This window comes from Ursus arctos, unplaced genomic scaffold (assembly GCF_023065955.2).
Source record: "Ursus arctos isolate Adak ecotype North America unplaced genomic scaffold, UrsArc2.0 scaffold_14, whole genome shotgun sequence".
Taxonomy (NCBI): domain Eukaryota; kingdom Metazoa; phylum Chordata; class Mammalia; order Carnivora; family Ursidae; genus Ursus; species Ursus arctos.
In genome coordinates this window covers 63,673,111-63,695,344 of record NW_026622808.1, presented here as the reverse complement: position 1 = coordinate 63,695,344, position 22,234 = coordinate 63,673,111, and the positions used below count along the sequence as shown (strand labels likewise).

The 22,234-nt window shown below is 47.8% G+C and overlaps 1 protein-coding gene across 7 annotated transcripts in view; it reads right to left on the bottom strand.

The window, feature by feature from the left end:
• The window catches only part of TTLL3 (tubulin tyrosine ligase like 3), a 29,164-nt gene extending 6,983 nt beyond the window's left edge, over positions 1-22,181 (bottom strand). For 2 of the 7 annotated variants that reach the window (XM_057311919.1, XM_044385046.3), the window contains exons 1-12: positions 19,958-22,181; positions 19,668-19,759; positions 17,475-17,643; positions 17,236-17,333; positions 15,996-16,124; positions 15,133-15,247; positions 14,294-14,392; positions 13,313-13,396; positions 12,820-13,015; positions 9,027-9,175; positions 5,220-5,463; positions 3,603-4,038 (exon numbers count right to left, since the gene is read on the bottom strand). In XM_057311919.1, the coding sequence (XP_057167902.1) occupies positions 3,603-4,038; positions 5,220-5,463; positions 9,027-9,175; positions 12,820-13,015; positions 13,313-13,396; positions 14,294-14,392; positions 15,133-15,247; positions 15,996-16,124; positions 17,236-17,333; positions 17,475-17,643; positions 19,668-19,759; positions 19,958-20,318 (2,172 nt within the window). In that variant the 5' untranslated portion in view covers positions 20,319-22,181. Of the gene's footprint in view, positions 1-3,602; positions 4,039-5,219; positions 5,464-9,026; positions 9,176-12,819; positions 13,016-13,312; positions 13,397-14,293; positions 14,393-15,132; positions 15,248-15,995; positions 16,125-17,235; positions 17,334-17,474; positions 17,644-19,667; positions 19,760-19,957 lie in introns of those variants that run through there. The other 5 variants (XM_057311921.1, XM_044385047.3, XM_057311920.1 and 2 more) reach the window with 4 other exon arrangements.
• Positions 22,182-22,234: the final 53 nt, after the last annotated feature.

Below are 22,234 nucleotides of genomic sequence, written 5' to 3'. Positions count from 1 at the left end.
CAGAAGAAAAAATTATAACTGTGTGGTAATGGATGTTAATTAGACTCATTGTGGTGATCATTTCACAACAGATACAAATATTGAATATATCCATATACAAATATTGTATACTTTAAGTGAATATAATACTGCATGTCAATTACATCTCAATAAGAAAAAAACTTCAGAGAGATCAAAGTCCTTTCAAGCAGCTACAGATTTTTTAAGCATCCCAAGGCATACCTATAGGTCTTGTGTTTAAATCTTTAAAACATTTTAAGTTAACAGAGAGGGTTATGGGCACTCTCTGTTAACCGTAGGGCTTCTATAATTGTGAGGGCTATTGTCCTACAGCAGCCTCACAGGGAGAAGAGTTCTCTCCAAGATTTGTGGATATGGCTTTTGTGTAATAGAACAGATTATAAATTGATACATAAGAAATCCACAATGTTTTTAAAAATATCCACTTGGACTGAAAGGGACAGATAAATTATGAAATGAAAGAAGCTTCTGTACCCCTAAACTTCTATGAGTAGGTAACAGACTAAGAACTATAAAGGACGTTCATGGAAAAGGAAGGGACGTTTCAGGGCTAAACTGAGATCCCAATGGATGGAAGCAAGAGCCACGAAGAACTCCTAGGAAGTAACAATGGGTCCTTAATAGCAAAACTGGAAATACGTGCCAGGCCTGATTTCAGAGTTGCTATGGACCAATGCTCCCTGCGTACCTCCTTCCCTGACTCTCCTTTCTGAGTGGGAGTATCTATAAAAGAAAAAAAGTAAGACAAAAACAACCAATGCCAAGTGACTATCTTGATTATATGTTAGTTTAAAAAGCAAAAACGGGGCGCCTGGGGGGGGGTTCTGTCCGTTGAGCATCTGACTCTTGATTTGGGCTTGGGTTGTGGTCTTGGAGTCGTGGGATCGAGCTCTGCATTGGGCTCCACACTTGGTGCAGGGTCTGCTTGAGAATCTCTCTCTCTCTCTCCCTCTGCCCTTCCTCCGCTCATGCTCTCTCTTGCTAAAATAATTAAATAAAATCTTTAAAATATAAATAAAAAAAAACAAATAAGCTATAAAAGACTTTTGGTGGGGCGCCTGGGTGGCACAGCGGTTAAGCGTCTGCCTTCGGCTCAGAGCGTGATCCCGGGGTTATGGGATCGGGCCCCACATCAGGCTCCTCCACTATGAGCCTGCTTCTTCCTCTCCCACTCCTCCTGCTTGTGTTCCCTCTCTCACTGGCTGTCTCTATCTCTGTCAAATAAATAAATAAAATCTTAAAAAAAAAAAAAAAAAGACTTTCGGGACAACTAGGACATCTGAAAAATGCAGATGTGTAGTCCCTAAACCAGACATTTCAGATCAATCTCTGGGGGTGTGGCTTCTGACACCTGTATCTTTGGAAAGCTTGCCAGGTGATTCTGGCCTGTGAACCAGCATTTGGGAACCACTGTGCTAGAATGTTCCCTTCCCCCTTGGTTTTGTCTTATTTTGCTGCCCTTATATTTCTTCATTTACCTCTTTTTTTTTTTTAAGATTTATTTATTTATTTGAGAGAGAGAGAGAGAGCAAGCGCACACAGAAGCAGACAGAGCAGCAGGCGGAGGGAGAGGGAGAAGCAGGTTCCCTGCTGAGCAGAGAGTTGGACACGGGGCTTGATCCCCTGGGATCAAGACCAGAGCTGAAGGCAGACACTTAACTGAGTGAGCCACCCAGGAGCCCCACATTTTTGTTTTTTAAGATTTTATTTATCTATCAGAGAGAGAGAGAGAGAGCACGCACAAGCAGGGGAAGCAGCAGGCAGAGGGAGAAGCAGACTCCCCGCCAAGCAGGAAGCCCAATGTGGGACTCGATCCCAGGACCCTGGGATCATGACCCGAGCCAGAGGCAGACACTTAACTGACTGAGCCACGTGTCCCTTCACTTACGTTTTTTTTTTTTTTTTTTTTAAAGATTTTATTTATTTATTTGACAGAGATAGAGACAGCCAGTGAGAGAGGGAACACAAGCAGGGGGAGTGGGAGAGGAAGAAGCAGGCTCATAGCAGAGGAGCCTGATGTGGGGCTCGATCCCAGAACGCTGGGATCACGCCCTGAGCCGAAGGCAGACGCTTAACCGCTGTGCCACCCAGGCGCCCCTTCACTTACGTTTTTTGAAACCAAAGTGCCAATATTAATTTATGATCAGTAACAAAGACCAGGACACTTGGGTCATGTGATCAGCATTACCTGTGGCCAAACTTTGGTAGAAGCTGAATCCTAGTCAGAGTAACACTTAGGGTTAGGATACTTATTTAACTGCCACGAGAGAGAACTTACAGAGTTCAGAAACCCTTGAAATTGGTTTTCTGACTGATTTTTAAAAATCTTATTCTATTCCAATAAGGAGACTCAAATCTCTTTCTGGAACAAGGGGAGTAAAATTATTACAAAAATAGTAAAATAATAATAATAATAACAGCAGCTTCCACTGACTCTTACTGTACGTCCAGGCATTACATGTGATGCCAATGTGAAACACCTGACAACCTTATTAGGTAGTAACAATAGCTAAAACCTGCAGCACTATGTTCGAGCATGCTTTGAAGGGCTTTACCTATGTCAACTCATTTAATTATCACAACCTTGCAGTCCCGCTTACAGATGAGGAAACTGAGAGCCTGAGGGGTCAGGAAATTGTTCAAAGGCACGCAGCTCATAGTTACTGAGCAGGAATTTGAACCCAGGGAGGTTTTGCTTTGAACACTGCTATATGCCTCTCCGGAAATATGAGCCACATGTATATTTTTATTGTTGTTAGTGTTACAATTGATTTTTTTAAATTCCAGTGTAGTTGACATACTGTGTTATATCAGCTTCAGTATACGGTATAGCAATATAGCGATTCAATACTTCAATGCATCACCCCGTGCTCATCACAGCAAGTGCCCTCCTTAATCCCCATCCCCTATTTCACCCATCCACCACCCCCCTCCCCTCTGAAACCATCAGTTTTTTCTCTATAGTTAAGAGACTGGTTTGGGGTTTATCTTTTATTTTTCCCTTTGTTCGTTTTTGTTTCGCTTCTTAAATTCCACATGTGAGCGAAATCATATGGTATTTGTCTTTCTCTTACAGGCTTATTTCACTTAGCATTATACTCTCTAGCTCCATCCACGTTGTTGGAAATGGCAAGATTTCATTTTTATGGCTGAATAACATTTCACTGTATATACCACATTTTCTTTATCTATTCATCTATTGATGGACACTTAGACTATTTCCATAATTTGTCCATTGTAAATAATGCTGCAGTAAACACAGGATGCACATATCCCTTCAAATTAGTGTTTTTGTATTCTGTGGGTAAATACCCAGTAGTGCAATGACTGGATCGTAGTGATCATCCACACACACTAACTTACCTTCATCCTCCCAAACCCTATGAGAAAGATGGTAACGGCATCTCCATTTTACAGATGAGGAAATGGAGGCTCAAGGTTAGAAGTGGCTGTAACTGAGTCACTGTGGCCAGACCAGAACTTGAACCAGGTCTGTCTGACTGCAGTGCCCTGTGCTTCACTATAGGGATGCCTGGAAGAGGGGGCAGACTCCCCGGGATCTTGCCTGGGTGCCACCTCACCTGCTTGTAGATGAGCTCGAAGGCTCCTGTGTCACAGCTGCGGTCTAGCCGCCGGTCAATAACGACACGCAGGGTATCGGCTTGCACGCCTGCACAGAGCCGGGCGGTGACAGCAGTGGAGGGGGCCATGGTGGGGCTGGCATTGATCTCAATCAGCCAGGGCTGGAAGTCCTCACCAAACACAAAGTCAGCACCATAGAGCTCGAAGCTGGCCTTCCGACACTGCACAGTGTCCTGGGAGGTCTGCAGGGCATGGATCACAGCAGTCTTCATGCCAGGCACGATGACGGTGGACCAGGCGTCTGGGGCCCCCATCTCCTGCAGGTGGGCCTGGAACTTCTGGCTCGACCACATGTTGTCTGAGGGCAGCAGCGGGTGTCGGTGGCATGAATTCTCCAGATGCTTCTGAATGGAGTTGTTGCACAGGTGCACTGAGCTGGGGCAGAGAGCAGAAAGCTGGGTTCTGGCTCCCTGTGCCTCACCCACCCAAATGTGGGGAAGGCAGGCAGACCCTGGAACCAGCCCTGGGCCACCCCGCACCATTCACCTTGAGATGGGGCTCTGCAGGGAAGGACAAGGACAAAGGCCTGGGCCCTGCTACATTCTTCTAGGGCCAGAACCAGTCTCATCCCTCTCAGGACACTCCCTACGGGGCCACAGTATCATGTGTTTTAGTCTCAGTTAGCCCTCCCTGGGCCTGGAAGGTACGAAGGTGGGTAGGAGTGTGGGCCCTGTAGTCAGCAAGACTGCTCAAAACAAAAACGAAAACAAAAACAAAAAATAAGACTGCTCAAGGCCTACCTTCACCACCGACTAGTTGTGAGATCTTTTCACCCAAGTGCTCCTTCACATCTGTAAAATGGGGGTAGTACTAGGACCCACTTCACCGGTTTCATGAATGACTGAGAAAATATGCATGAAGTGCTTAGCACCTTTCACGTACAAAGCATTCAGTAACTGATAGCTATGAGTTTCGTAATACTGCCTCCATTCTTCAGATGTGAGAAATGAAGCTTAAATAGGTTTCATGTGACCTAAGTGTCACAGCTTAGCAGCTGCAGGGATGGAGCTTGAACCCAGGGCTCAACAAGGCTTTTGTCTCACCCCCGAGCTAATGCTGCAATGTGCCTCTCTCCTTTCGCATTTCTCCTGAACACCCTTACCCTGCTCTATGTTCTTTTTTTTTTTAATAACATGTATCATCTTTCAACCTATTAGATAATTTTACTTATTACGTTCATTGCTTATTTATGAGTAACAGCATTAAAATGATGCCTTATGAGCATAAGATACTTAACATCACTCATTATAAAAGAGATAAAATAACCACTTTCTACTTAGAATGGCAAACATTGTTGGGTAGGACGTGGGCAGACACATTTCATATACGTCCGGGTTATGTGCGGGAATGTGACCTCTTGGGAACTGGGCTCTTATTTTGGTCACTCTGTATCCCAAGTACTTAGAACACCCTTGGTAGGTATCTGTTGGACAGATGAAGGACCTGACTGCCTGCGGAGTCTGTGTTTGGAGCCCAACACGGCACTGGGGAACCACCTGTCCCTTGTCAGCTCCCCAGCTAGACGGGAACTCAGAAGAGGTAAGGGAAGGGCTCACTTGTCAAGGTTCTTCAAAGAGAAGGGCTGTGTGGAGAAGCGGATGTAGCTGTCACGATAGAACCACACGGTAAGGGGGTTCCAGTCAGTCACCAGGAACCACTGTCTCAGGTCAAATTTGGTTCCAAAGATGAGCAGAGGCCGTTCAATATACTTCTGTACCACCCACTTGCCGTCCTTCATCATCATGGGGTTGCCATCGACCAGCTTCAGCATCTCCTCCAGGTGGTCCATACACATGATGCCTAAGGGGGAAACAGAGTGGTCAGGGATCAGGTCAAGCTCCGGCGAGGAGAAGGGCCAGGGGGACCACGGACAGCTCATCTTAAGCCCTCATCAGCACAGAACTGACAGGGCTAAGTATGCAAGGCTGCCTCCCTCAGAACCCTCTTCCGTTTGGGAAAGCTGAGAATCTGCTGAAGATGAAAACTGTTTTTTTAATTAACCACTTCTGTTTGATTGAAAAGTAATATATGCACAGATAAAAATTCAAACCATACCGGGCTTTTTAAAAAACCATGTGTATATATGGCTTTGATTAGTTTTTTTCCCCAGTAATTAAGAATATAAAATAACAAAAACAAAAAGTAGGCAGTACAAAAGGGTATACAATAAAAATACGTCTTTCCCAGAGGCAGCCAACTGCTCCTTCCAGGTCCGACGTATATCCTTCCAAGTTATGAGAGAGTCTACGTGCCTCAGTTGGTTAGATTCTATACATCTAAACACATGAAAGATTTAGAATAGTTCTTGGCCCATGGTGAGCATTCAGTAAATGTTAATTCCTAACATCATTATTAGTTATCTGTAGGATAAATTTCTACTGTGGATTTGCTGGCTCCAGGGAAAGGTACATGTTTTCACTTTATATTACCCAAGATGTTCTACCAATTTGCACTCCCAGCAGAAGTGTATGAGATTATGTAACTGCCCACATCCTGCCCAACACTATTGATCATTTTGGCCATTCTTCTAGGTAGAAAATGGTTATCTTATTTTAATTTTATCTCTTTTATAACAAGTGACATTAAGTATCTTATATTTATAAAGCATGATTTTTAATGCTGATAATTATCAGAGTCATGTTGCAAACATACATATTCACAAATCGATTTCATTCCTTCATTCTTTGGTCCCCAAAGCGGCCTGATGACTTGCTAATGGCACAGAATCACCTGTGCCTGGTTCCCAAGCTGGATCCTTTCTCAAATGGCCAGTATGATCACCAAGATTCCCAAGGACGTGACGCCTTGTATAACAAAATGAAGGCTGTTCATGTCCTTTGACCCAGCAATTTCATTTTTAGAAATTTATCCTAAGGACATGAATGGAAAGGCCACAAAGATATCTGCAAAGGATGTTGATCATAGTGTTGCTTGTAACAGCAATCAATCAATAAACAAATAGAAAAAAAAAACTGGCTGCCATCTAAATATCCATCAGAAATGGATCAGGTAAGCCCATGACAGTGTATCTAAACAAGAGTGGAGTATGCAGCTGTAAAACTAATGAGATAAGACTGCACATACTGTATTTTAATGTAATATCCCAAACTAAGCACCACTAATCTATAGTATTATAAATTAGAATTGGGGTTACCATTGTGGGGGAACATGGAGACTGGAAGGGGCCTGGGAGGGTCCCTCTAGGGTACAGGTAATATATTATTGCATGATCTGGGTCCTGTTTTCACAAGTGTGTACACTTTGCGACAATTTGTTGAGTTGTATATTTACACCACGTATATACCCTTTTCAATGGAGTATCACATGTACTTTTTAATTCAGCTTTTCTAAAAACTGGAGATAAAATGCTGAAATTTGGCACAAGGTACATGGGGATTCACTGTATTATTCTCTCTAGTTTTGTGTATTTTGAAATGTCCATGGGGGCCCCTGGGTGGCTCAGTCCGTCGAGCAGCCCACTCTTGGTTTCAGCTCAGGTCGTGATCTCACGCGTTGTGGGATAGAGCCCCATGTTGGCTCAGTGCTCACCAGGGAGTAGGCCTGAAGATTCTCTCCCTCTGCCCCTCCCCCCACTCGAAGCGAGCAGGCCCTCTCTGTCTCTCTCTAATAAATAATCTTAAAAAAAAAAAAGGAAGCATGTCCATAACAGTAAGTTAAAAACAGGAAAAAAAAAAGAAGAAGACGCAGATCTAGATGTACTGAAGTGATCTCTAAGATTTATTGTTAAGAAAAAGAGAAGTGCAAAAAAGAAATGAGTAATACTAACTGATATGGAAAGATACAATAAATGAGAAAAGAAGGCTACAGAATATGTTGTTTAAAATAAAATGCACACACACACACACCCTTTCCTTCTCTCTCCTCAAATGCATAGAAGAAAGTACAGAAAGAAACACACTGAACGGTTAATAGTAGTTATCTCCATAAAACCAAGAGTGGCTTTTGCTTTTTTCTTTCTACTTGTCTGTATTGTCTGGCCTTTTTTCTTTCTTTTCTTTTCTTCTTCCTTTTTTTTTTTTTTTTTGGAGAAAGAATGAGCGCAGGCACATGGCAGAGTGGGACGGGCAGGTGGAGGTGGGGCAGAGGGAGAGGGAGACAGAGAATCCCAAGCAGGCTCCACGCTCAGCACAGAGCTCAGTGCAGGGCCTGATCTTATGACTGAGCCATGCACGCGCCCTTTGTCTTTTTTCTTTTTTTTTTTTAATATTTTATTTATTTATTTATTTGAGAGAGAGAGAGAGCACAAGCAGGGGTAGTGACAGGCAGAGGGAGAGAGAGAAGCAGGGTCTCCACTGAGCAAGGAGCCCAATGCAGGGCTCAATTCCAGGACCCTGGGATCACGACCCAAGCCAAAGGCAGATGCTCAACCGACTGAGCCACCCAGGTGCCCCTCTTTCTTTGTTTTTAATAATAAATACATATTTTCATAATTGGAGGAAAACCACACAAGTATTTTCAAACCAACATGCTGGTTTTGAAGTGACACCCCTGAGAGGAGTGTCCCACAGTGTCTGGACCGTTCACTTGGACATGAACAAACTCATCCAAGGACAGTATTTGGAAGAATCCAGAACTCTGTTTTCCATATCTCTTGAGTCCGTAACCAGATTTTTTAGGCTGGGCTAATGCAGCACCCCCACTTGCTGGCTCTCCTGTTGTAATTCCTCCCACTGGGCTGAGCAGCCAGAATAATAGCTAAAAATAATAGCACGTGCATAGCAGTTACTATGTAGAAGCACATATTATACTTACTTAATCTTCTCCAGGAGGGAATTTTGGTTCTATTTACCAAATGCTGAAATGAGGTAGAGAAGAAGTTAACTATCCTGCCCAAAGTCCTACAGACAGTAGGAGGCAAGGTTTGGGCTTGACCTGATGTGTCTGGCTCTCAGCACCCATACCCTTAACACTATGCCACTTCACAAGGATGCACCGGTCAAATCAGAGAGCCCTTAGATGACAGGCTACTGCGCGCGAGTATCACCAGACACACCTATGCGTTAACCCAGGGCAGGAGGGCAGGAGAGAAGAGGACATCGCCATCAGAGCAGCGAACGTTCATGGAGTGATCGCTCTGTGTCAGGCACCATGCTGAGCTTGAGACACACCACCTCGTTCAATCCTCACCTCATAAGGGGTTATGATCGTCCTTCACAGATGAGGGAACTGCAATTCAGAGGTGATGTAACTTGCTCAAGGTCACACAGCATGTTAGTAGCAAAGCTGGGATTCAAATCCAGGCAGTTTGGCCCCAATACAGCCTGCACTATTAGCCTCCCTGGCCTCTAGCTAGAGAGGCAGGCTGTAGGGCGCTGGTGTAGGAAGCAGGGGCTGACTCCCACCTCGTCCTCGGGACTTGGCTCCCGGCTTCACGATCCAGATGTTGCGATCTCCTTCCATGTCCATCTGGGGCACCACGGCCCGCAGCTGCTGCAGGATGTCCTCACAGCGCTGGACCTGAGCATCGAGGTGCCTGAGTTCTGCCCCCTCACTGTGGGGAGATGATGGGACATGGGCAGGGCTGGGTCTGGGGGCAGCCTGGTGGACAAGGCAAGAGGAGACACGAGCCTTTCCCCCCCACTCCGGCCATGGTCCAACCAGCCAGGGTCACACCTTTCCCCATGAGACTTAGAGAGGTCTCCTCCAAACCTCCACCCCATTCTCAAGCTGCCCCCCAAATTCTAACGAGCCCAGGGTGCCATCTGAGAATGCTGGAATAGGAAAGGAGGAGAAAATTCCACATTTTACATGCCATCCCACCCTAACACTCCACCTCTGTCACCTCCCTTTTATTACAATAAACTGCCTTTGGCAGAATTTAATCACACCAGCATCTGATGATGAGGCACCACTACGTGCCAGGCACAGTGCCAGGGGCTTCACAGATGCTATCACTAATCCTCTCTATAGCCCTGCCAAGGAAGTACTACTGGTCCCATTTTGGAGAAGTGTCAACTGCGCTGGGAGAGTTCAGAGACTCGCCCAAGGCCACATATTGAGTTCAGTGGCTGAGCCAGGATGCAAACTCTGTCCTGCCTGATCCCTCTACCCACAGGTGCTTTTTGGGGTTCATTCCCCTCCAAACGTGGACCTACAACTGGTTGATAGATGGGTCCCTTCCTGGTCTAATTCTTTCCAAGCACATCTGTATCACACAGCCCTTTGGCTTATCTCTCTTCTCATCACTTACCAAACCCCACACCAAAGCTTATTTGGCTATTGTCTGTCTCCCTTCACTGGAGTCCAAGCTCCGTAGGAGCAGGAAGATTGTTTAGCATTCCCACTCCCTCCGCAGGATACTTGACACTGTTACGTGCTCCCGACAAAGTCTGTTGACTGGATAAATGGTTGCCTGCCTCAGCACTGGGCTGTACAGATAAGGGTTCATGGACAAAGAGGGACTCTGTTCCCTACAGAACACAAGCGTCCTGACCTAAACCAAGTCATGGAATATTCTAGACGGCAGCCTCATCCACACCCTCCCATTCCTCTCCCTCTGACTGAACAGGCAGAAAGCTTCCATCAGATGCTAATCCCCCTTTACATCTTAGCCTTACGAGTGTTCCAGCCACGAAGAACTTCTAGATCTTATACTAAGGAGGCAGCAGCACCCAGTGGGGAAGCACCAGAAGCAGAGACAGCAGCCAGATGGAGAGGGCTTGGCAAGGCCTCTTAGGAATATTCCCACCTGCGCCCTGACCCTTCTATTTCCAGAGGGTTTGCTGGAAACTTTTCTGTGGGCCATGGCATAGAGACTCTACTCAGTAAACCTGTGATTTGGCCTAGGAAAGTGTCAAATGAGGAAGGCAGGGGCACGTGTTCGAAAAAGTATGTTAGGTATGACAATGTGATTTTTGTATTTAACAAAAAAGAAAAAAGCAATCAGTGTTTTTGCAGGAAGTCAATCTTGATAAAAGCCTGGCTGGGGAGTCATGGATTTGTTTCAAAAAGTTGAGGGGCGCCTGGGTGGCACAGCGGTTAAGCGTCTGCCTTTGGCTCAGGGCGTGATCCCGGCGTTATGGGATCGAGCCCCACATCGGGCTCCTCCGCTAGGAGCCTGCTTCTTCCTCTCCCACTCCCCCTGCTTGTGTTCCCCCTCTCGCTGGCTGTCTCTATCTCTGTTGAATAAATAAATAAAATCTTTAAAAAAAAAAAAAAAAGTTGAAAACACAGCAGTAAATATTGAATGAATTAACAAAAGCTAATGATCTATAACTTCTACGAGTGAACCACTTAACACTATATATGTCATATGATGTTACTAAAAAAAATTTTTTTTTTTTATCAGTTGACCATCTGCCTTTGGCTCAGGTCATGATCCCAGGGTCCTGGGATGGAGCCCCACGTCGGGATCCCTGCTCAGTGGGGAGTCTGCTTCTCCCTCTGCCTCTCCCCTCCACTTGTGTTCTCTCTCTCTCTCACACAAAAATAAATAAATAAAATCTTTTAAAGAATTAAAAAATTTAAAAAAAATTTTTTTTAAGATTTTATTTATTTATTTGATAGAGAGAGCAAGAGAGCACAAGCAGGGGGAGCAGCCTCCCTGCTGAGCAAGGAACCTGATGAGGGGCTCGATCCTAGGACCCTAGGATCATGACTCCAGCCAAAGGCAGATGCTTAACTGACTCAGCCACCCAGGCGCCCCGCAAAAATATTTTTGACAAATGTTCCCAAGGCACTTTTTTTTTAAGTAAGCTCTGTGCCCAACGTGGGGCTTGAACTCACAGTCCCAACACCAAGAGTCATAAGTTCTACCGACTGAGTCAGCCAGGTGTCCTTATATGATGTAATATTTTCTGTAATCCCGACTTTTGAGAAGTGCCTATGGCCCTCTAGAACTTGCCCCACGTCTAGAAATACAAAGGACTCGTGTTCTTTACATCTAACGTTCTAAATCAGTCTTGATAATTCTTAGTTTAAGAAGGGTAGCTTTTTCCGGTACTTTTCTGGTAGTTAAGTGTAAAGTATAGGGTCATCTAGTTTTTAATTTCTAACATTTAAAAAAGATACAAATGAATTATTTATCAATGATGCAGGTTTGGTCAGCGTGTCATTCATTCAAAGTTCACTTATTAGTTCTTTAGTCTCCCCTGTCAAAATCATTAAGTCTGCCCACTCCTTTCTATAACCACCCCGGCTGAGGCCCTTAGCACCCCACCAGGCTTGCTGCAAGCCTCCCCACTAGAGCTGTGTGCCCCTTGAGGGAAGGGACTACACTTCATTTCTGGAGGCTGGCACCATGCTGGGCACATAGGAAGTGCTCAACAAATGTTGGGTGTTCTCCTGCCTTTGGGGCGCTTCTCCCTTTCTCTCTCCTGCACACCCCTGCTGAATCGAATCCTGGTCTCAACTCAACTCCCTTCCTCTGATCAAGAACCTTTTCCCAAAGTGTGTTCTGAAAATACAGCCCCTCAGGATGCCTGCAGCGGGGCGGGGGCAGGGGTCATGTAACTACAGGATAGACTGCACACAGTATCTCTCTTAGAGGTTACCACCACCCACAGGTTCTGAAAAGTCCTGCATCAAGGAATTAATTAACTTTGCTTAACCCAGTGTTTTCCAAATGCAACTCACCACAAAAGCCTTTCTTTCATAAAATCGATTTCTGTCCTGCAGAACTAAGCATCCTAGGTAACACACTTTAGGAAACACTGGCCTCCAGGATAAAAGCTAAACAACTTAACAGAGTCTCGTTTTGTGAGTGAATACCATGAGTCTGTGCCGAGCACGGAACACAAATTATCCTGTCTAATCCTACCTTTGAGGTAGACATTATTTTAAAATCTATTTTGCAAGTGAAAAGTAGAGCTCGGAAAGACTAGTGATGTTGCCAAGGTCAGAGAGCTCGGAAGCAGCGAAGTCAGGACTATCTGATGGCGCAGGCCATGAGCTTAGTCGTTACGCTATGGCAAGATGCAGGCCGAATGGGTTGGAACCTATCATGAAGGCAGTGGGAGTCCCTGAGGGCTCTGGAGCAGGAGCAGCAGGGCAAACAAAAGGGGGAGGCCTGGGGAGGACAGTGGGGCTGCACTACATGTCGAGGGTCTGTCCCTGAGCATCAGCTCAGAACAGAAGCCCCCCGAGAGCAAGGGGAACCTGAGCACGCCCCACGGCCCCGGCGGCAGCGGTACTCACTGCACCACCTGGTAGTAGCGCTGGAGGAAGACGGACCAGCCCTCAGGGCTGAGGTATAGTGGCGCCTCCAGGTCCTTGTCGATGTCCATGTGAGCCAGGCTGCTAAGGTGCTCCTCACAGGCGCACAGAGCCTCATCCACAAACTCTGGGGACACCATCACTGGCTTTTTCTCCTGTTTCTTGGGCTGCTTGTCTCCTGAAGATAGGAAGGGGCCTGTTACTAACTGACATGCAAGGTATATAACACGCCACATGCCACGGCCCCCACCACCCCAAGGCCTGCCATTTACCCGAGGCCTTACCTTGAATACACCTGAGGCTCAGCACACACCTGTATCCCCTACTGTCCTGGGACCTGTCACTTACCTGAGAGTTTGTTCTGAATTCCCTGGTGACCCTAGTACTCGCCCCACTGTCCCAGGCCCTGTCATTCACTTGAGGTTCCACCCTAAATGCCCCAGAGCTTCTCAGCACCCGTAGTTCCAGCACACACCTGCAGCCTCTCTGTTCCTGGGACCTCGGACACACCTGAGGCCCTTTTGTCCCTGATCCTGGCACACAACAGTCTTCTTTGCACCTGACACACCCAGGAGACAGCAATGGAGAGGTCTCTCTCTGGAAGAGGCAGGGATTTTCCTCCATCCAGTAGAGCTGCCCCTGACTTCCCTGAATCCATGGCTGAGAGGCCCTTGGATTAGAGGATGGGAACTTTGAGGTAGGAACTAAGTTCCAAGACAGAAAGGAAGGGCAAGCAGTGGGTTGGGCCAACATGCAGTAGGGGATTCTCTGTGTCCCCCTCCACAAGTCACAAGGGGTCCTCAGACCACGTGAAACTACATGGTTCCACTGCTTCTTCCTCATCAGAGATGTGACTTCCACACAGGCAGGGACAGACCATGTCTTCTTAGCCTGTCCTCTCTATAGTGCTTGGCCACAGAGAGCTGAACGATGCAGTGGATTGATTAACAAATAGAAGAGAAGACAGGTGCCTGGGTGGTTGGGACAGAAGAACAGATGAGTGGGTGGGCTGGAGGATACATGGGTGGTGGGTAGGAGAACCCCTAAAAGCAGGGGGATAGATGGGTAGGTGGGTTTGTGGGAGGGTAGGTAGGAAGGTGGGGGAGTGGACAGATGGAAAGGGAGTGTGGAGCTGAGAGAAGGTAGATGGATGAGTAGAACGACAGTTGGGGGGATAGGAGGGGTGATGGGTGAATGAATGGATAGATGGATGGGCAGGTGAACGTGAGCCCAGTGGGCAGGAGTAGGTGAGTAGGAAGGTAGATGGATGAGTAGATGGATGGATGGATGGATGGATGAACAAGTGGGTGGGTAGATGTAGGGATGGATGGGTGGGAAGGGGTGGTGGAGGGGCAGATAAATGTGGCTAATACACAGAGAGATGTGTAAATAAACGGATGGGTGGGTGAGAAGATAAATATAATAGGAGGGGAGTGGAGGTAACCACAGGACTTACCTGGAGCCTCTTCCTCTTCTGCCTGGATAGAGTATGACTTCCATTCGGACTTTACCACCAGCTTGAGAACGTTGCGGGCAGCTGTCAGCCAGAAGTCCTCTGCTCCCGGGGCAGGGGATACCCTGCTCAGCCCCTAGGCTCGAAGCCTGTTCTGGTTCCGGAACCTGATCATAACCTGCCCCATTCTGGATCCGGAACCTAACTACCTTCTGACTCTACACTCCGGGGTTAGAACCTGGCTCCTGTTCAGTTGTAGAACTAGGCCTAAGAATCTGACATGGCTCATATTCTGCCTTCAGAATCTTGCCTAAACCTGTCATCTCATTTTCCCCTTTTGTTCCTGATCCACTTTTGATACTTATTCTAGCCTGAGAACCAGACCTGAGCACAAAACCTATGTCAGGTTTAGAGATGAATTTAAACCTAACATCTAATCTGAACACAAATTCCAGCCATGAATTTAGAACATGTTCTGAAGTTGGAAACTATTCTGCCTTAGGAGCCTAAAGTCTAGAGCATTTTCTAGATTTGGAACCCAATCTAGCCCATGGAATTTGACATAGGCCTGGAACATACAGTGGACTCCAAACTCAACCCATTGACCAACTTTTAGAACCTGCTTTAGATTGCAGTCTAAGCTATCTAAGCTCTTCTGGAGGTCTGGATTGACCAAGCTAGGAAGTTCATTAAGGGAGACACATTAGAGAAAGGTAGGATAGGGGATGGAGGAGGAAGTGGATGAAGACATGAAGAGAGGCTTTTGCTCTCTAACATGAACAAGGGTTTTAGCCCTCATGCTACGGCCTGGGAGTCCAGGCATGGGGCTGGCATCTCCTTACCTATAAAGGCCTTTTTGTCATCCTCAGCCCCCAGGCGGTAGCAGCGCGGAAAGAAGGAGTCAGCATCAGCCTCATCAAACCATGGCAAGTTCCGGAGATTGAGACATAGACCCACCTATGGAGTTAGCTGCTGAGAGGGCACAGTGGGACTTGCCCAGACACCTTCAAGGGACTCCCCACATTCGGCACACACCTAGACAGCTCAGGGAGACTCTGCTTGAGTGTTCTCAGAGCCTCTGCCGCACTTGCTAGGCCTGACTCCCTCATATCCATCGCCAGGTGTATGCCCATGCAGTCTGCTCTGCCAAGAATGCCCCACAGCCCTCCTACCCAGCCTTTCACATTCTTAAAGACCTGCCTCCCCTGGGAAGCCTTTCCAGCCCACACCAATAACATAACAGCATGCTCCAATAACAAAGCCCTTCATTCTCACCACAACCCTACAAGATAGGTCCTACTGGTGTTCTCATTTAAAGATAAGGAAACCGAGGCTCAGAGAGGTGAAGTCACTTGTTAATAAACCTAATAAACCCAGGTGAGACAGAATGGATCCAGCAGCCGGATATCCTTTGCTTAGTTGGTAAGGGATCTCTTGTTTATGGTCATTGGACTTGGGTGTTTTTCTGGCTCCAGATCCTTTTTGGATCCTGGAGTCTATTTTAGTCATTATGTCTATATGTGCCAGACATGCTGCAGGGGTTGGATTCGAACCCAGGCCTGCCTGACTCCAAATCCCACTGAATTATATACCTCTCCACCTCCTGAGAACTCTCTCTTCCTGGTAAGGAAAGCAGGGAGTGGAGTTGCTGGCCCAAGGGCTAGTGGGTGAGAAGCTGCCATGCCTGCTCCCCTGGGGAACCCACCTTTGTGGTAAAGGAGCCAGCCCGGGCATAGTGGTTTATCATTTGATCCTTGGAGAGGAAGCGACAGTCCAGCACATCCCGCCGAGTGGTCCAGATGAAATAGGGGACCTCGTTCCGAACCAGGCGGGACTGGGGAGAGCCGAGGAGACAGGGGAGGCTGGTGTGGGCAGCACAAGGCCTGAGGAACCTTCTCCCCGGCCTGCTGAGCAGGGTGGGTGAATGGAAGGAGAAGATGCTTCTGAGGTAGCCTCCAGCCCATACCCCAACTTTGTGTATGGTAAGAAAAGACATCTCTTCCTCCAGGGCACACACTTGTGAGCAGAGAACAGGCTGGCTTGCAGAACTCCTTTGGCCAGATGCCCCTACGCAGTGACTAAGCCACACAACTGAATGCCACACCTTTATTTCGGCCCAAGGCTATCGGTGACTTGCTCGGTGGCAGGACAGTAACTCCAAGCTGACGGGCACAGAACGTGTGACAAAGGCTCTCTCAGGGCTCTTCCCCCTCTAACTTTCCCACAGCTCTGGGAGGTAGGGTTACTAATAAGCAATGACATCACATGCCAGGCCCTGTTAAGTGCTTTTCTTTCTTCCTTTCTTTCTTTTTAAGTGCTTTTGATATCAACTCATTTAATCCTCACCACAACCCTATGAAGCAGGTGCTACTGCTATCCCCCTTTCACAGATGAGGGAATTGAGGCACAGAGAGGGCAAGTGACTTGTCCAAGGGCTCACACGTTTGAGCCATATGAAATTGCCAGTGTTCAACCTTTCCTGACATACTAAAATGGCAATTTGGTACAGTTCAGCTTATGAAGTGGTGGTGCCAAGATCCAAAGCCAAGTGTCCTCACTTCAATACAGAGGTGTCCTCACCTCCACATCATCATATCAGCCTCTTTCAGAGCTTTTTAAGCCCTTCCTTCCAGCCTTCACTTGCCAGGGGCAGAGGAAGGATGCGAAATCTAGGGTTTTTATTTGGAGGAATTACCAGGTGTGGAGATTATGTTGGCTTCTGATATAACCTTGCAGGGTTCTGATCTCAGGCCAGCCTTGTCTGAGCCCCACTGTGTCCCTCACCACTCTGCTGGCCCATCCAGGCTTTAATAGAAGCAATCAGTTTTTACTACAGATAGGGAAACTGAGGCCCAGAGAAGGAAAGGACTTCTCTGAGGTCACCCAACTGGATTCTAGTGCTCTCCCTCTCAACCCCTCCCTGCCAGCCCCCCAGGGGCCCTCACCATCAGAGCATGTGTCCCATCTAGGTCATCAAATTCCAGTAAATCATCAAAGTCAAACAGCTGTGGTGGCCGAAATGCCTCATCCTCATCTTCATCCTCTGTGAATGTAGAGCCCAGGCCTGGTGAGGGCCCTGTCCCTGCCCCATAGACCCATACCAAAGTCTCAATCCTGGGATAGCAGGAACCAAAGGAAAGGGACTCAGGAGGGGAAGCCTCTGGAAAGGGAGGGAACTGCTTACCATCCTCAGTGGTGTCACTATCACCCATTACTGAGCTATCGAGATCCTTCTGGGGTGGTGACAGGGTGGTGCCAGAGTGATGGACCATCTTCTTCTCCACCCAGCCTCTCCGGCGCAAAAGGCACCGTATCACTGGATAGCGGCCTTGGATCATAAAGATCTTTTTCTGCTGTAAGGTGAGAGAAGGATACTTGGTCAGTAAGTATCACCCAAGTGCCAGACATATGGGATATAGAGGGGAACCAGACAGTTCTGATTTCTGCCTTCAGGGAATTTTTATGTTCCAGCAGGGGAAATAGATTATAACCAAGTAGAGAAATAAATATGTAGAGTAATAACTATAATGGTAATAGCTAACAACTATTGAGCACCTTCTATGCACTGCTTAGTTTATATATATTACTAACAATAATATGTATTTTTTTTAAAGATTTATCTATTTTAGAGAGAGAGACAGAGGGAGCATGAGCAGAAGGGGCAGAGGGAAAGTGAGAGAATCTCAAGCGGACTCCGCACTGAGTGCAAAGCACAATGTGGGGCTCAATCTCACAACCCTGAGATCAAGACCTGAGCTGAAACCAAGAGTCAGACACTTAACTGACTATGCCACCCAAGTGCCCCAATAATATGTGTTTTTAATAGATGCTGTTTATCCCCATTTAACTTGTTATGAAACAGAGGCAAAAAAGAGGTTGAATAGTTTGGCTACACAGTGATTAAGCGAAAGAGCAAAGATTTGGGTTGGCTGGCTCCCAAAACTGGGTATTTAAGGGGGACTCAGAGAGACCAAAAATACATACACGGGAAGGGTAAGAAGGAGCCATGAGCGTACAGAGCTAGGCAAATGGCAGTTCAGGAAGAGGGAAAAGCATGTGCAAAGGTCTTGAGGTTGGAGAGAGGTCAGAAGAAACCGGAAGAAAGCCAGGGAGAATGGGGTGTGAAAAATGAGGGGAGAGCTCCTGAGGAAGCTGGTAGCGACTAGACTGTGGAAGGCCCTGCAGGCCTTGAACATACTTGGATTTTATATTAAGAGTAGCATGAAGCAATAAAGACAAAGTGAGGGCTTGATATGACTGGACGCTTTATAAGTTTCGCTTGCTGCTATACAGAGAACAGATGAAGGGGCCGGTGAGGGAAGCAGGGAGACCAGTTAGAAAGCTGTTATAAAAATAAAATAAAATAAATAAAATAAAATGCCGTTGTGGTCTGTGCAGGAGAAAAATCACAATAGCTAAAATGAGGGTGAAAATGTGGAGAATGTGACAGAGTAGAGACCTATTTTGGAAACAGAGGTGACTGGTTTTGCTGATGGGATTAGATGTGTGGTGACCCTGTACCTAGCTGGCTCAGTCAATACTGTATGCAACTCTTGATCTTGGGATTATGAGTTCAAGCCCCATACTGGGCACAGAACTTATTTAAAAAAAAAAATCATGGTTGTCTAGATGTGTGGGTGAACGAACAGAAAGATCATATTTCTGGCTTGAGTAACTGGTCAATGAGGAAGACAGGAGATTAGGGAGAACGACAGGTTTAGGCAGGAAAATCAAGAGTATAGTTTGGGGCATGGGTTTGAAATGCTTCTAAGTTCTCTCTAGGTGGAGACGTCAAGTAGGGGGCTGGATCTAAGAAGTGTGGAGTCAGAGGAGAGGCTGGGCTTGAAAGGGCACCTAGAGGGCGCAGCACATTTACTGGACTCACAGTCGAGGAGATAGGTGTGGGGAGGAATCCAAGGAACCAGGAAAGCTCCAAGGAGCCTTCAAAGGCAACTGTAATGCAGCAGCCAGGGAGGGAGGAAGAAAAACTAGGGGTGTACAGACAGCCAAGGGGGCAGGGTATGCGGGGCAGTAGTGTAGAATAACAGGAGGTACCAGACCAAGATTAGGACAAAAAGAGGCTGCTGGATTTGCCTCCTTGGAGGTCATGAGTGACCTTGACTAGAGTGGTTCCTGATGGGAATGCGGAAAGGCAAGGAACCAGAGTGGTAAGAGCTGAAGGGGTGAATGCCAGGTAAAGAAGTCAGACAATTCCGCCACAAAAGGGTACTGAAAAATTGGGAATATTTTAAGATGGGTGTGGGATCACGGTTTTTGGTTTTGTTCGTTTGTTTTTAAAGGATATAAGAAGACAGTTCAGGGAGGGAGGCTAAGCCACTCTGAGGGCCCTTTCAAGACACCCCCAGACCCCTCCGACCTTGACAGCTCTCTCCACGTGGATCCTGGCGTTTCTGAGCCGGCCCATGTGGTGAGATGGCTTGGAGAATCCTCGCCAGAGGGCAAGCGAACCTGCAGAAAGATGCAGAGTAGGGATGGGGCAGGCTGGAGGCTCAGCCTACCGTCTCTCCCGGCCTCTGACGCCCACACTCCTTTCAACACCCTTCATCCGGATGCCCACACCTCCCGAACCCTCAATCCCTCCACCCCAAGTCTTCTCGTCCTTGCAACCACCCCCGGCCACGATGGGCGGGCCGAAACGGGCCTCACCGTCCGGCAACTGGGCATCATCCGGAGCCGGAGTGTGCGGGGACCCGAGGGGGCGGAGATCCGCGGCGCTCTGGGCGTGGGTGCCTTCGGCCAGCGACTCGAAGGCGTGGCCTAGGCGGCACGCAGAGGCGGAACTACAAGCCCAGCGTTTGCCGCCTGCGCGAACCCCCTCGGGACAGGCGGAGGCGGGCCCGGGCCAAGGTTGCGTCTCGGGAGGCCGGAACTCGGAGTGGCACGCCCAGGGCCATGGGGCGGGGGAACTGGTGCAGCCGCCCTCTTGGCAGTACCAGGCGGCGGAGCCCTGGTGCGCGACCCCCAGCTCCCCCGCGCTCAGGAGCAGCGCCGCTCCAGGGCCCTGCATGCGCCCCTCGCCGCGCGCCCCCTCCCAGCGCGTGAGAGCCCGCCTCCCCTCTGCGCGCCTCCACCTCTCAGGGGAGCAGGGCTCTCCGTTCCGAGGCCCCACCCCCTGTTTGCTGTCGCCCTAGAAACCATTCCCCTGGCACAATCAGGACTCGGACAGTGGGTTCGGGTGTTCCCTCCTGCGGGCTGAAATCCGGACCGCTAAGCGTGGGGGGACAGAAGGTGGAAGCGCAGAACACCGTGCTGCCAGTTATTTTCAGTGTCGTGGTTCCTGTGGCTTGAGTCATTCCACAGTACTTAGGAAAGCAACCATGCTAGGCAGTGGGCTAGGTGCTGGAGACTGGAAGCAGCAGCTAGAGATGATCCCTGACCTCACGTAGCTTACAGCCCAGTGGAGGGGAAACAAAAAAGCAAGCAACAAAGGAATAAAACAGCTGTAGGTATGGTAAGGACAGTGAACAAGCTACAAACTGAAACCAGGAAGGGGACATACTTTAGACAAGAAAAGGATGTCCTTTCTGAAGAGGTGACATTTAAGCTGAAGCCTATGCAAGGAGGTCAGGAGTGAGTTAGAGAAAAGGGGTAGGAATAGCATTCCAGACAGGAAAGTCTCAGCAACACCAGAGAAGGGTAAGAACCTTTCCCTGGAACTAAAAGGTAGCCAGTGTGGCTGGAGCCTGCTGAGGTGGGACCTGCTGCAGGGCGTGGTGGATGGACCTAGGGTAAGGTCCTTGGGGATTGATCTGAAAACCAGGGCAATATATGGGGGAAACAATGAGAAAGTAGAGTGCTGTGCCACCCTCCACAACTTGGAAATAGAAAAACAGGTCATCGTTTGAATCAACTGCAGAAAAAATGTAATAGAACAGTTAGGCGCAGCCCTCAAGACTGTAAAAACTAAGTAACCTTTTTGGAGGTAGTGGGAAAGGATCCTCCAAAGTCATAAGCGACATAATTAAGTCTCCAAAATGTTAATTCACCTAAAATCACACAGCAGAGCCAGCACCGGAACTCAGGTCTGACTGCAAAATCCCATTCTTCAACATAAGCATTATTTAACATACGTATACATTATCATTCAGATGAATGACCTATTTACTCATAGAAGTAACAAAGGAGCAATCTGAGGTGCCAATTCCAGCAGTGCTCATTCAAGCAGAGTGCAGGAAGAGAGTCCTCTGGTCCAAGAACCCAGCACTATTTAGTTACCAGGTAGACCTGCCGGTACAGTGAAGGCGGGCCCTCAACCTGAGATCACTCTTCTCAACCCCCCTTAGTTGGAGACTGGGTTTCCCAAAAGGCATGCCCCCAGAAGAGGGCAGGCTGATTGGCAACCACCCAGTCTGTTCTTTCTCATCAGCCTGCAAATCTGGTTTTAGGGGCTCTGGATCCTGGGAGATGGATCTGTGACAAACAGCTGGCTCACCCAGACAATGCTGTCCTGTGAGGGTTGAGCGAGCAGCTGCCATACTCTTGAACCTCCGGCTTCACTGTGAGCACCCTTAACATTCACTGCAAAGCTAAAACATAGCCATGTGCCCCAGAGGGCACACCTAATTCTGTAAGGCAGGAGGAGGTCACAGAGGTAATGTCATAAAGGGGATGCTAGCTGTCCAAGGTGTCCCCACCCCCAACCTCTCTTCCCTTTAACATTACCTTGTCCTCCACCTCAAGAGACTTCTTTGGTGATCTGGAAGAACCTTTTGAAACCTCAGCTCAAAGGCTGAAACTTTTCCTGACACCGACTTCCATAAATATACTTCCCGGGGGGGGGGGGGGCAGAGGCAGACTACAACAGAATCCGTCCGTAAACATGAAACACTTCAGTTGCACCTATTCACACACCAAGCTTTCACTACCCACCCCCAAGTCTCTCCAAGACAGGAATAAGGTCACTCCCCCTCCCCAAGCCTAGCG